The following is a 14,075-nucleotide window of genomic DNA, read 5'->3' on the forward strand; positions in this document are numbered from 1 at the left end:
GGTTTAAAGTGTGATAGCTTCACAAGTGAGGACAAAGCTTCTTTTAAGACACACATTCATAACAGAGAATTTCAAAGCAGCACTAGTTTCCAAACCAAGTCTCAGGAAGACTTTTTCCACCTGGAATAGCTATCAGTGTCCTAACTAGCAACACCCACGTAGCCCCTTCCAAGATTTAGCTTCCTCTCAGGGAATCCAAACTGAGTTGCACTACCTGGCTCACCCTACTTAGATAGTCCAAGCTCCCAGCTCCCCACAGTAACATTTAATCCCTATCTATATTCACTGACAGGTAATCCGTATCTGAGCCCACGGAGATAGTCAGAACCCCCCAATGCCCACACTGATGGAAAGTCCCTTCTATCCTCAATAACAGATAGTCCCTATCTGAACCCTCTCAGTCAGAGACATCATCTGCCCACAGTGACAGAAAGTCCCTCTCTCTCACTCCTGATTGGCTGGTGGTTTCATCAGCTCTCCATGGTGGCTCCATCACCCGAGGCTGTCCCAGGGCCTCTCCACCACACATGCATTCTTTGAAAACTAGTATGAAACCACATGCTTTAAATACATTTTCCTAGATGTGCGGTATACTAATGGTCCCTAGTATTACTAGACAAGGAGTTCCAGAGAAAAAGCACGGCCACACAAAGGATCGATTCATTGCAATGAAACAATGGACATTATGTGGCACTTATAAAAGTGCCAGTTCCACAGACTTAAATGTTGAGAGGCTAATGTGTTCCTGTAAGCAAACTGGCCCCATTGGGCTCTGAAGGTAACACATTGGTAAGGTTATTTATAAGCATTTCAACAATTTAACCTCTCACTTCTTAACTCTCCATGACACACCCCTTCCCCCCACCCAAAAAACTGAATGACATCAGAGGGTGCTTATGCTGTGTACAAAAGGACTGCAGTTATGACAGTCACAATCAAACATATTTAAATACCATAAATATTACAGAGAAAAAACAGCACACTGAAGCATGAATTCTAAGCATGGGGTGTTCCCTCCTTCTGCATAATCTAAAATGAATGTTTAAAAGGACCCTTGAATTCAAGCTCCCATGTACAGCCTTTTATTTTACAAGCTGTATGCAAGCAAACCCTAGCCATAGTCACATGGCTAACAGGCTGCAAATGTTACACAGTTTTCCAAAGTTCAAATCATGCATATGAAATCTCAGATTCAGACAGGAATATTTTAGAGCATTTATAGTTTTAAATCTCAAAGCACAGCAAGCAGGACTTCAGATTAAGCAGCATTTGGAGTTTTACTTTCAAAAGGCATTACGTGTAAACCTAAGGTAGATATGTTCGGAACAGTTACAATGCAAAATATACAGGTACATATCATCTGAGTATACACGTTCAGTTTACAGAGCTCCTTTACATAGCATTTATCCTTTATCTTTACCTTATTTATCTTTATTTATTTAGTTTAGCATTACATTTATATCCTACCTTCCCTTCAAGGAACTCAAGGCAGTAAAATACATAGTTCGCCCCCTTATTCAGACCATCCATTGAGCTTCATGAATGGAGCCATGAACCCAGGTCCTAGTCCAATATACTGACTCACTCAAAGGGGTCAGCAAATGTACAGCACACTCTGACACAGCAGCTTGGAAACTATAGGAGCTTCAAGACACACTGGGCCATTGTCATAGTTTTCCTTAGGAAATTAGGTGGATCTAAGGCATTTCCCCGTTTCCTCTTGGAAATAAGCTGGGAGAATCGCAACAGGAACTTTGCCCACAAGGCACTCTGAGTCCCAGACCTCATTTGGTGTAGCTGCTTCTTCAGAAACAGGAATGGGGTTTACATTTGCTTTAGGCACTCATTGTTGTTCAAAGTTCTAGCAAGACCGGGAGACTCTAACCTCAGCGAGATAGCTACTGCACGCTCAAAATGTTGTACAGAAACACAATAGTCCATGTTCAATTTATTAAATTTTATCCCTGCAACTTGGTAGGCTATGAGTTTGAGGTAAGGGGTTGTTAACCAGCGGCCCTCCCATCTACAGATACATACTACAACTTCCATCATCCCTGACTTTTATCATTCTGGGTAGGAGCTGATGGGAGCTGGAGCCCCACAACAATTGGAGGGTCCCTGTTTCCCCATCCCTACTTTTGATCAACACAATGATCCATTCAAATTCCAGTGGATACACAGCTCCAAAGTTAGAAAATTCATTTTTTTTAAAAAAAAAAGCAAATTGCATCTGTTGTGGGAGTGATAATGGGATCAGGCCACACCTGAATTGAGGCTATGACAACCCTCTTTCTTCCTCTGCTGCAGTCCTGAGGAAAATCAGCTATTTGCTTTGGTGAGGGGCTTCCTTTGGTTGCAAGTCCCCACTTGCATATATTTAGCAATCTCAGTTCTTTGAGTGCTAGTCCTTATGTAGTACTGTATGTACCCAAAAAGGCACTGTCCATGCAGAAGAGGGAGCTTTGAGCAGGTTTAGGGGAAGCCCAGGGCTTGTAGAAGTATAGAAAGAACATCATAGGGAGGACAGAGTATACTCATTGGCAGTGGAATGCTGACTGGATGTTGCCAAGAGGGAAGGAAAATCAGGGGAGGAGTAGAAATGGACTGGATTGTCCTGGAAGAAGGGCTGCAGCTAGCCAGCCATGAGCAGAAGCACTTCATGCTGCAACTTTTTGTTGCAGGTTCCCCTTGTAGATATTAATAGCAAAATCAGTTCTTCGGGTGTTGGTTCTTATGCAGCCAAAGTGTCATTACCAAGAAACAAGAAGGGGATATCAACACATTTAGGAGAAGTACAAAAAATATTTAGGGAGAAAAACTATGGGGCAAATGTCTTTCCCACCAAAAAACAAAATGTCTGACTGCTGGTGAGAAGAAGAGAAAGGAGTGGAACCCTGAAGAGGAGCATTGCCACACTGCAAGATGTCATACATACACATTTATGTACATTTTCTACAATGTAACTCATGCTATAAGATGCTGTTTTTGTAGATGCATCTATATACCTTGTGGATTTTTGCATGAAAATGTTAATGATTTATATGAATGTTTAATGGTGTTTATGTTTTTAAGTATAAACCGGTTTGAAATCTTGGTAACAAGTGAGTAATAAACCTATTAACAACAACAACAACAACAACAACAACCACAACACTGATAATTCTCTATATGGAGACAAATCCCTTTAATTTCTGATTTCAGCAGTCTTTTAAAAGTTCATTTTCTTCTCTCACAGGGCAGAAGTGAGAACTGGCCAGAGAAATAAATGGAGAAATCAAATATTTTACTGTATTTGTGATCAGGCTCCAGCTTGTTCACCCCAAAACAAAAAGGTACAAGCAAAAATAAAAGTTCACATTTATTTTTTGTGAAACATTTGATTTTTTGATTTTTTTTATTTAGTTGTGGAATATTTTAAAGTGTGCCTTTTCTGCAGGCAAGGCAGTGGAGCACTGAAACTGACTTGGAAGGACTGCGTTACACTTTGCATGAGCTGTTTTTTGACTGTGAATGAGCCACAGCCCCACTTCTTACCAGCAATATTAACAGTAGACTACAGTGCAAAGCCATCTCAAACTAGTGTCTCTGAGAGCAGCTCCACAGCCTTCAATAGGGGCATAATAGAGCGGACTACCTTACACAGTTGCACTGTAACCTAGGCTGACTCCCAACTTGTAACAGGCGATATGATGTAACTGGGCAACATGGGAGGGTTGTTGTACACAATGAATTCAGCTCCAAACTGCAATATAATTTCAGTATTGACAGGGCTGTTGTAAACCATTATCTCTCAGCCACAACCCCTTCCAACACAGGAATGGATGCTTTTGCATTGGTATTTGTAATAGCAGGGCAATTTTCAAAGGATGATGATGATGATGATAATAAAGAAATGGCTTAAATGCCTCTCTTTTTATTATTTGTCTGGGGATGGAAACACATTAAAATCTGTTCCATTGATTTCTACGGTTATCTCGCACTTGTACTGAAGGGGTGGGGTTCACATTACAATGAGAGTCAGAAAATGGGAACCACCCAAAGTCTTGTGGCATTTTCAAGATTAACATATTTATTATAGATCATCTGCTGCCTTAGACAAAGTGCCCCTCTCCAAATTCAGGGTGCACAGTCAAGTGATTTTGGCAGCTTAGGCAGAAACACCAGCATGGACCTCTTCCCCTCTCCCTGGCTATAAAAAAAACACAACAATCGTTGCTGAGTGTACATGGCACCCCTAATAGGGCTAGCCTATTAGGCACAGTGAGGTGTGGTCAGGGAGCAGTGGGATGGTGCTGAAGGGCAGAGCTGTGCATGCCATCCAGCCCCGTCCTACCCTGGCCAACACACTTTAAGCTAGTCTGCTGTCCCTTCAGCAGTGCTGAAGTACAATGCGGCTGCTAGCCTGGTTGGTTTCTGTGCATGAAATGGAAAGGCTTCCCGTAGGCATTCAGCTGGCCACCGTGAGAATAGGAAGCTGGTCTGCGATGGGCCATTGACCTGATCTAACAGGTCTCTTCTTACGCTCTTTGCCTAACGGTAGGGCCGGTCCCCATTAAGCCCTTACGGGCCAGAAGTCCACCAGCACATCTTCTGATGCAAGAACCTAAAAGGGAAGGACCAGGCAGGGTGGGCAAGGAGGGGATTCCCTCTGGTATCTCCTAATCTCTGTGTAGCAGAGGATGAGGCAACAGGGCAGGATGCAGCAGAGGGAGGCCCCCAGGAATAGGACCCACGGGCTCCAGTTCCACAGCAGAGCGCTAATGAATGCTATGGAGAAGAACGCCCCGAAGAGGAGGCAGAAGGCGACCCACACCCAAGGAATTTTCTCCACGAGCCTCTGGGGGCGCCCGTGGCAACTGTGGCATCCCGAGCCCGGCTCCGCTTCTCCGGCGGGAACTGCAGAAGGAAGCGGCTGGGGCGCCGTCCCGTCGCTGCTGCTCCTGCCGCCGCCCTGGTCCGGCAGGGGGCGCTGCTGGGCAGGCTGGGCCGCCGCTTGCGAAGGCCGAACAGGCTGCAAGGGCTTTGGAGGCAGCGGGCAGCTTGTGGCGGCCAGTGCGCGGTCGACGGGCAGGTTGGACACGCGGCCGTCTGGCAGGGCTGTCCGGTGCCTGCAGAGCGGGCAAGTGATGGTGGCCGCGCCGGGGTTACTGTGGCGGAGGCCGCGCCTGCAGCGCTCGGCTTGATGTACCTGGCTCAGGCAATCGAGGCAGAAAGTGTGGAGGCACTCGAGTTGTCGCGGCGGGCGGCACTCCACGTCGAAAGGGCTGTAGCAGATTCGGCATTCCTCCGTCCTGGGAGGGGCGGACACCCCCGTGGGCTCCCCTTGGGGACCTTCCGGCTCCCCATCCGGACCTGCTTTTGCCTTCAAGCTGTTGCCTCCGCAATCGTCCATCGTCTCATCCGAGGGGGTGGGGCGCCTCTCAGGAAACCCCCTGCCCTGCTTGGCCTTCCTCTCGGCTGGCTTGGCTTCACGGGAAAAGGGGGTGGTGGGAAAAACCACAGCTCCGTGGCTGGAAAAGCAAATGCTGGGCGGGGGGATATTGGCGGCGGAGGGGCGCTGAAGCCAAAACAGGTGGTCGTCTCTCTCTCTCCCTCTCTCAATGCATTTCAGGTTGCGTGGTTCCCCCTCCCCCGTCACTGCTTCCGGGTCTCTTGGATCGTATAGCGGTCCTTTCCAAGTGTAGCCACAGGATGCTCCCCCTCCCCCTCCATCATGAGCTGGTCGATGATGTCATTCGAGGGGGTTCTGCATGGATTACGGACATGCCAAGCAGTGATTCCAGCGTCAATTCCCGGAAACGATCATTCACGATGTAACCCTTCCATCTCCTTCCTTCCCCTGCGGATAGAAAGCCTGCATGTGGCAAGGATTTTGGTTGTTGTTTTTAAAAAACAAAACACACACACACATTTGAATTTCGATAAAGGAGGGCTGTCTCTCCGGATGTTCTGTGAAAGTGTGCAATATGTGTTTATCTTCTGGAACCCCTCCTAAAATCTGAAGGTGGGAAGGAGGCACAGAAAATCACCCACATATGAGGCCCTCAAGGCAGGACTGGGGGACCTACCACCCTCCAGATGTTGTTGGAGTCCAACTCACATCATCATAGAATCATAGAATTGGAAGGGACTCTGAGGGTCATCTAGTCCAACCCCCTGCAATGCAAGAATTTCAACTAGCTCATACATGACAGGGGGACATCCATCCTCAGCCTAAAAACCTCCAAGGATGGAGAGTCCACAACCTCACATAGAAGTCTCTTCCACTGTCAAACAGCTCTCACTGTCATAAAGTTCTTCCTAGTGTTCAGTCAGTATCTCCTTTCTTGTAATTTGAATTCATTGGTTCCGGTCACAACCTCCAGAGCAGGAGAAAACAAGCTTGCACCATCTTTCATATGGTAGCCCTTTAGATATTTGAAGATGGCTACCATATCTCCTCTCTCTCTCCTCTGGCCAGGGAAGACGAGAGTTGAAGTACACCACCACCACAGGGCCACAGGTTTCCATCCCTCTGAGAGTGCACAGTAGGAAGAGCATTGTGGTTCGTTTTGGCTCCCATCCACATTCTTTCAATTCTGCCTTACTACTCATGTGGTTCAAAGAGCTGCCCCTTCAATATTATTAAAGCAGCCAAACCTTCAATCAAATCCAGTGTACCTGTGCATCCTCTGCCCCATCTTGTTGGATGAAAGTGGCATTCAGATCCTGAATAGCTAACCTGGTTTGCATCTGCAGCACTGGTAGATGTCGTAACCATACTATGACATCTTGATTTGTGTCCCTGTGCTTGGTTGACCAAGTCTTATTACTTCTTCGCACATTACTCCTGAAAGATACACTTTCTCCTTGTGATGGGGAGGAGGGGATTCATATGAGAAATGAAACTTTTTGTGTTGATTTCAGAGAAAAGATGCACAAGCTTAAACATTGTTTCAAGAGTTCTGACCAAAATTTGTCAATGAAAGACCTCTGTAAACAGGGATTAGGAGCACAGGAAAGTTGCCTTTCCTGGGACAGACCAGCTGGCCATCCAGCTAGCAGGAGCAGTGATCAGGGATGATGGTAGTTATAGTCCAACAACATCTGGGGACCCAAGGTTGAGAAAGGCTGGTCTACACTAACTTGAAGAAGGGTTCCTGGGTTCCAACTGAGAGTCTGTCCCTGGCCCACTTGGAAATCTCCTGAGTTTCAGGTAGGTGGTCCCTTCCAACCCTGCCTCAGGATGTTGGAGATTTGACCTGGGACCTTTTGCATGGAAAGCATGAGCTCTACCACTGGGCTATAGTCCTTCTTCAAGGTTGGGGCGAATTCTGTGATGAAACCTAAATAAAGGCTAGCATGCTCTGTCCAACAGATTATCACAAAATGATTTTTACATTAAGTAAACCAGTTAGAGGTTTTCCATGATTATAATAGAAACAAATAGACAGACAGACAGACAGACAGACAGACAGACAGACGGATGGATGGATGGCCTGGATAGTCATTTTAGGATGAAGTAAGTTCAACAGGTAAGTACAAATGCTGTTCCCAACCTATTATGATTTTGGATGTGCCATTTATGGAGAATGAGCCTATCATTGATAAACAAATTGACTTCGCATTCTCAAAGATGACAAACAGCCGTTGCTTCTTTGTCCCAGAATCCAAGGGTGTGACCTAATATTTGTAGCACCTGGGATGAACTTTTTCAGCCTACTGTCTCCTTCTTGGGCCTAAATCTACAAACTGATCTCATGGATGCAACACCAGCTTTACACCCATCTCCCCCTTCTTGTGTAGCATCTTGCCTAACTATAAGATCTGGAGAACGTGAAAACTTGTCACATTTTAGGGATATTTGGGACATTCCCAAGAAAGATATTCCCTAGCTGCGCATTTTGGAATTCTTTTCTTAATTCAGCCTAATGCAGCTACTTTTGCTCTCTTTTTCATTGGTTGTGGACTTTAATGAGAGAATATTAATGCTGCTTTGTGGTTGGTAGGCTTGGAAGATGGAAGGTGCAGAGAAACAGTTTGATGGGAGTTTGAATCTGAGCAGCTGGGTTTTTAGTTAGATGGCTTTCGAAGAGGATTAGACAGGTTCATGGAGGACAAGGCCAACTATTGCTACTAGCCACTACCTCCACAGTCAGACGCACTGAAACTTCTGAAAACCAGTTGCTGGAAAACACAGGAGGGGAGAGGGCTCTTGTGCTGGGGTCCTGTTTGTGGACTTCCCACAGGCATCTGGTTGTCCATTGTGAATACAGGATGCTGGACTAGATAGGCCACTGGCATGATCCAGCAAACTCCTCTTATGTTCTTAGCTGGACTGTAAAAAGCCTGGGAGGCTGCAGGAATCCTACTGTTCGGGGAATCTGATGTGGAAACAGTGGGCGGTTTTAAACTAAATGGTTATGCCTGTACAATCACTTCTAGCTGTGCAATGTAACTTCTTCACACACACCCTAAATATGCTATTGGGTTTCTCCAACCCTCTGGAGCAGATTCAGGGACACAAAGTGAGAAAGAAATAAAATCCTGTAATGCTAACTCTGGGCTTTTCATTGCTTGGGGAAATGAGAAGCGCATTACTACACATAACAGGAATGAACAACACACACTTTCCGTCCTTTTATTTTCTTAATACAGTACATGGTTTGTTTCTTTTTAAATGGCTTATTGCATGATCCAGGGCGTATCCTCCTAACTGGATTTAGAATTGCAGGAAAAGAACCGGGATTGCAAAGGAAGAAGGATTGAATGTGCTACTATTCCCACCTCAACAACCACACCCCAACCACAGCCTCTGGCAGCAAAGGAGCACCAGGGACTTCTTACTCATGAGTAGGCCGATGACTCTGGGGCTGAAGGTGTATGCTGCATCATTGTTCTTCAACCCAAACCAAAGCTTTTTACACTGGCGCCCGGGGACTGGCGAATGGCTCCATCTCCTCCTCTGACAATTCCTGGGGTTCTTCATTGGATATCAACCCAGAAAGCCACTGAAAGGGATGCTCAGCATTGGATTTAGGGGGCCTTCCTTCTTCTCAAGATCTTTGACCCACAGGGTGCCTGGTTCATTCTCTGAGGCGTCAGTGTCTGGCCCTGGTCAGAGCTAGGCATGGCAGCTTACCATTGAATAGGTACGGACAGGAGGCTAAAATAAAGCAAATCCACATGCCTAGCTAAGCTGATGCAGCGAGCCTTGCTGTCTCTCTCTGAGGTGCACAGTTCACGTAGACACTTCTGGGAAGGGATGTGTCATGTGGTTTGCTGGTCCCAGCTGAGCCAGTGGAAAGAGTCTTGCCGTCTCACCTCTTCTGCACATAATGCAGGCAGATAGAAATAAATCTTTATCAACCAGAGAGGCCTCTGCTTTTGATTTATTTTGTAGCAATTTATTTATTTCACACACATACCACCTTTATCTTCCAATAATATCAAGGTTGTTTGTGTGAGGAGCTCATTCTACAGTCGAGTAGGACCTTGGTAGAGACACATGTCCGACTGGCATGTTCTCTCCCTCCTGGTCGTTCGTTCAGGAGCTTCATAAGCTTTCTTCAGCCCGAACATCACAGCGACCGATGCCAACAGACACCAGCACACTTAGGGATCCACAAAGTCTTCGCAGCTTGTGTAACAGACCTCAGCAACTCAGCATTTTGGCTAATCTACTGTATTTACATATAAACACACACGGAGCACTGCAACATGGCTCCGTCTCTCTCTAGCATCAGACAGCAAAGAGAAAAAGAACAAAGGACAATAGTCTTACTTCACGGAACACAGTAACACAAACATCGTGTCTTTGTCACTTCCCACTCTGTGGAGTCAAAACATACACTGTCATGTGATAGACAACAATCCCATGACTGCAATCATGGAGCAGGAATTCTAACAGTTTACACGGTTCTCCTTCTCCACATTTCATCCTCACAACAACCCTGAAAAGTAGGCTAGGCTGAGAGATGGTGACTGGCTCAAGGTCACCCAGTGAGCTTCATGGCTGAGTGGGGATCCTAACCCTGATCTCCAAAGTCATCGTCCAACACTCTAACCATTGCACCACAGTGTTTTACTGTGAACCAAGGAAGACATCAGACACTCTTGGAAGATATTTTTGGGATTGAGGAACCACTCATTTATATTCTGCCTTTTTGCTGCTTGACTGCATGACTTGACCACAGCTAGAGTTTATGTGGTGAAGGGGAACCTTCCTTATCTTTTATTCATGATATTTACTCACAGTTCCAAGAATGAGAAAAGGGGCATAACTGCCTTGTGATGAGTATAATGGCTACCTCGGTATTTTCATCCCATATATTACAAGTCCTAAGTGCTCGCAATGATCTACATGATGAACTTCTGCTTCTGTCTATAAACATGCATATTCCAGAATAATTTATAGTTAAAACTGCTTTTGGGCATCATTTCCCATGTTTGGGACACAAGTGTGCACACACCTAACTGGATTTAGAATTGCAGGAAAAGAACTGTGACTGCAAAGGAAGAAGGATTAAATATGTCAATATTCCCATAAGCCCTCCATATATATTATTCAGTACTGTCTCATTCATTCCACTGCTTAAACTTTACAAATGGCAGCTGAGCCTGACTTTCCATTCTCTCCCTTTATGCTCAGTACTGAGCTATTTTTGAAAGCCTGAAAATAAAACCTTTTATAGCTCAGTTGCTTTTCCAATTCATGATGGCCTCGGCTTTTCCATAAGATTTTCTCATTCATCCAAACAAGTATTCATTTGCTCTTGGCTGTGCATATCATTGCAACCTTTGCTGGAGAAACATGCAAAGGAAACATTTGTCATTTGGGCTCTCAGTTCCCACAATTTGTCTTCTTAATTCAGAAAGCAGTTGGCTCCATATGTTCCAGAGAAAATCTCCAAAAACTGTTATGAATAGGCTGAGAAAATTCAAGGCAGAGGACTCTAGCTTTGCAGAGAGGCGGGAAGTATTTGGATCATATGATGGTTTCAGAGCCAGTCTCATCCATGAATTTGAACAATGAAATCTTATTTGTATGAACATCTTTGTATAGCATTATTTGCATGAACATCTGCTTGTGTCTGGATGCAGAAATTGAGAAATAGAGGGGTTGAGCAGGGTAGGAGCTTTCTGTTGTTGGTTGAGAAGAACAGAACAGAGACTCCTCACCCCTCATGGGCTAAGTTTTTTAGTTGCTGTGCACTTATTTCAAACAGCTTCGTCTACAATTGAGTCTTGCTCATCTGTGGTTGTTCAGAAAGAGGATGATGATCCAAGTCTGATCAACCAACAGCCGGCCCTATCAATTGATAGAGTAAGGAAGCTGTCTCAGGTAGCAGTTATGGAGGAAAGGGGTTGTCATCAGCCTCCCTCTGAACTCCCTAAAATAAGCTGTTACTCTCAGGTGTGGGGTAGGACGCTGTCCCATCACCAGTGCTGAAGTAAGATTCAGCTACTCATCTGTATGTGGAATCGGCTAGGGTGCCATCTTGTCCTTCTCTCCAGGTGGCAATGAACCATGAGCAGGTCCTGGTTCAACCACTCTTTGCCGCTGAAGCAATCATGGAGACTGGATTGCATAGAAGAAGAACACAACTTGCCACTGCATTCTTCTCCAGTGTTCTACAAGACTTCCTTACCCCAGTTGCTTTAGGGACTTAGAGAGGTGAACAGCCTTAAGCCACACCCATCCCTGGACCAATCAAAAAAAATTTTAATCATCCAGATGCTTTGTTATCCCAGCTCCAACAGAGAAGAATCCATGTATCAAGTACTTGGAACAGGTTTGGCATTTTTTGTCCTCTGATTTCAGTCTGAACCTTTGATGACCTGTGCATGAATTCTGCTCCAACTTGAGTGGTGGTGGGGAGGCTTGGCTTTAAATGCAAATTATTTCAAATTTCTCCTCCCATCCCTACTAGTGTGTAGGATCTTTGATGCACTTACCTTACCTATGAGGTGGCCAAGCGGACTTTGCGAGTGTCCTTTCATTCTTCAAATAATATCACAGGAACCTAAATGGCCTCGGTCCTGTATACCTGAAGGAGCGTCTCCACCCTCATCGTTCAACCCGGACACTGAGATCCAGCACCGAGGGCCTTCTGGCGGTTCCCTCATTGCGAGAAGTCAGACTACAGGGAACCAGACAGAGGGCCTTCTCGGTAGTGGCGCCCTCCCTGTGGAACGCCCTCCCATCAGATGTCAAAGAGATAAACAACTACCTGACATTCAGAAGACATCTGAAGGCAGCCCTGTTCAGGGAAGTTTTTAATATTTAACGCTGTACTGTTTTTAACACTTGATTGGGAGCCGCCCAGAGTGGCTGGGGAAACTCAGCCAGATGGGCAGGGTATAAATAATAAGTTGTTGTTGTTGTTGTTGTTGTTGTTGTTGTTACATAGCAACGTGGGAAGGAAGATGCTTTATACAGAATGAAACCATTGGTCTGTCTAGCTCAGTACTTTCTACACTGACTGGCAATGACTCTCCAGGGTTTCACATGGGGCTCTAACAGTGCTACCTGGAGATGCCAGGGATTGAATATGGGCCCTTTTGCATGCAAGGAAGATGTTCTACCATTGAGCAACTGTTATGCAGAAGCAAACACACAGCTGCTTCTGCATAATACGAGAAACACTTCTCCTTGGATTAAAAAACTGAAGATGATTTTGGAAGGAAGGATGAGGTTTAAAAAGGTAACGAATCCTATTATTTCACCATTGCTCAGGATAGCGTAGGAAGAATTTGTAAAATATGTTTTCGCTTTTGTGGTTAAGACAATTGCTACTTCCACTGCTTCCATCCTACCTTTTAAAATTATTATTTTGCAACCGTATCACTGAGCACATTGAGGGGGGAATTGCTTTGGAAAGTCTTTTTTTCCCCCAGAATTGTGTTAAAACTCAACCAGCCATACTTCCTCATAGCATTAAAACAATTTGGAGGAGATTAATTATTTTAAATGGCCTGCAAAACTTCAATGGAAATTACCCGTACCATTTCGTGCAATGCAAATCATACATAATTACATAGTATTATCTGGTTACTTACCACATAAACAGGAAAGTTAATTGCTTCTATCTGAAGCAGATAAATATGCAGCAGGCAGCTGCTGTACTGCTCACCCTTTTTACTATTTCACAGGATATGTTTACCTCACAATAAAATTCACTTCTTTTGTTCTTATGGTACCTTGAAATAGAAGTGGATGCCAAATGCAAAATAAGCATGCTAATGAGCAAAATTAAAAATATCCCAGTAACTATTAGATCAAAAAAGCAAAAACTGAATAAAACTATTTAAAGAACAGATTTAATTTGGGGGGCTTAAACTATAAAAAGCGGGCACAAAGTAGTCTGTATAATTCATACTGCTGTGGTCATCTGCTATCTGAGGTAAGCCAGGGTGGTGTAGTGGTTAGAGTGTTGGACTTAGGAAACCAGCGTTCAAATCTCCACTCACTCATGAAGTTCACTGGGTAACCCAGAGACAGTCACTACCTCTCAGCTTAACCCACGTCACAGGGTTGTTATAGGATAATATGGAGAGACAGGGCAAACACGTATGCCACTTTGAACCTCTAGAGGAAATGTGGCATGTAAGTGCAATGATATATAAACCTTTGAGAGCTCCTCAAACCTGCATCCTAATTATTACAGCAAATAGGTTGATTTCCTGTTCTGAGTCATCATTTAATTTCAGAATCAAAAGAGTGATTTTCCCCTTGCGAACAGACTTGCAAACTATAGGTTGTATTCAACAAAGTCATGCTCAAAAGTAGACCCACTGAATTTGTGGACATGACTAAGATCCATGCACTTGGAATCCTCTGCCCATTGGATACAGTCATAAAAGAAACAGATAAAACCTGTAGGACGAAGCCTACTGGTCAGACCAAAGGCTCACCTATTTCAGCATCCTTTTCTCACAGTGGCCAACGAGATACTTTGGAGAACCTCCCAGTCTTCCCACTTGTGGGACCAGGAACTGGTATTCAGAAGCAAACAACCTCTGAATGTAAAGGTACTATAGCCATCATGGCTAGTAAGCATTGATAGCTTTGTCCTTCATGAATTTGTCCAATC

The 14,075-nt window shown here is 44.8% G+C and overlaps 1 protein-coding gene across 1 annotated transcript; it reads right to left on the reverse strand.

Annotated features, from left to right (window-relative positions):
- Window positions 1–3,160: 3,160 nt before the first annotated feature.
- Window positions 3,161–5,392, reverse strand: LOC128413416 (RING finger protein 223). Its single transcript, XM_053387444.1, has one exon. It carries the CDS (start codon window positions 5,390–5,392, stop codon window positions 4,604–4,606), a length of 789 nt encoding a protein of 262 aa, XP_053243419.1. The 3' UTR covers window positions 3,161–4,603.
- Between the last annotated feature and the right edge of the window lie 8,683 nt (window positions 5,393–14,075).

This window comes from Podarcis raffonei, chromosome 5 (genome assembly GCF_027172205.1).
Source record: "Podarcis raffonei isolate rPodRaf1 chromosome 5, rPodRaf1.pri, whole genome shotgun sequence".
NCBI classification, from domain to species: domain Eukaryota; kingdom Metazoa; phylum Chordata; class Lepidosauria; order Squamata; family Lacertidae; genus Podarcis; species Podarcis raffonei.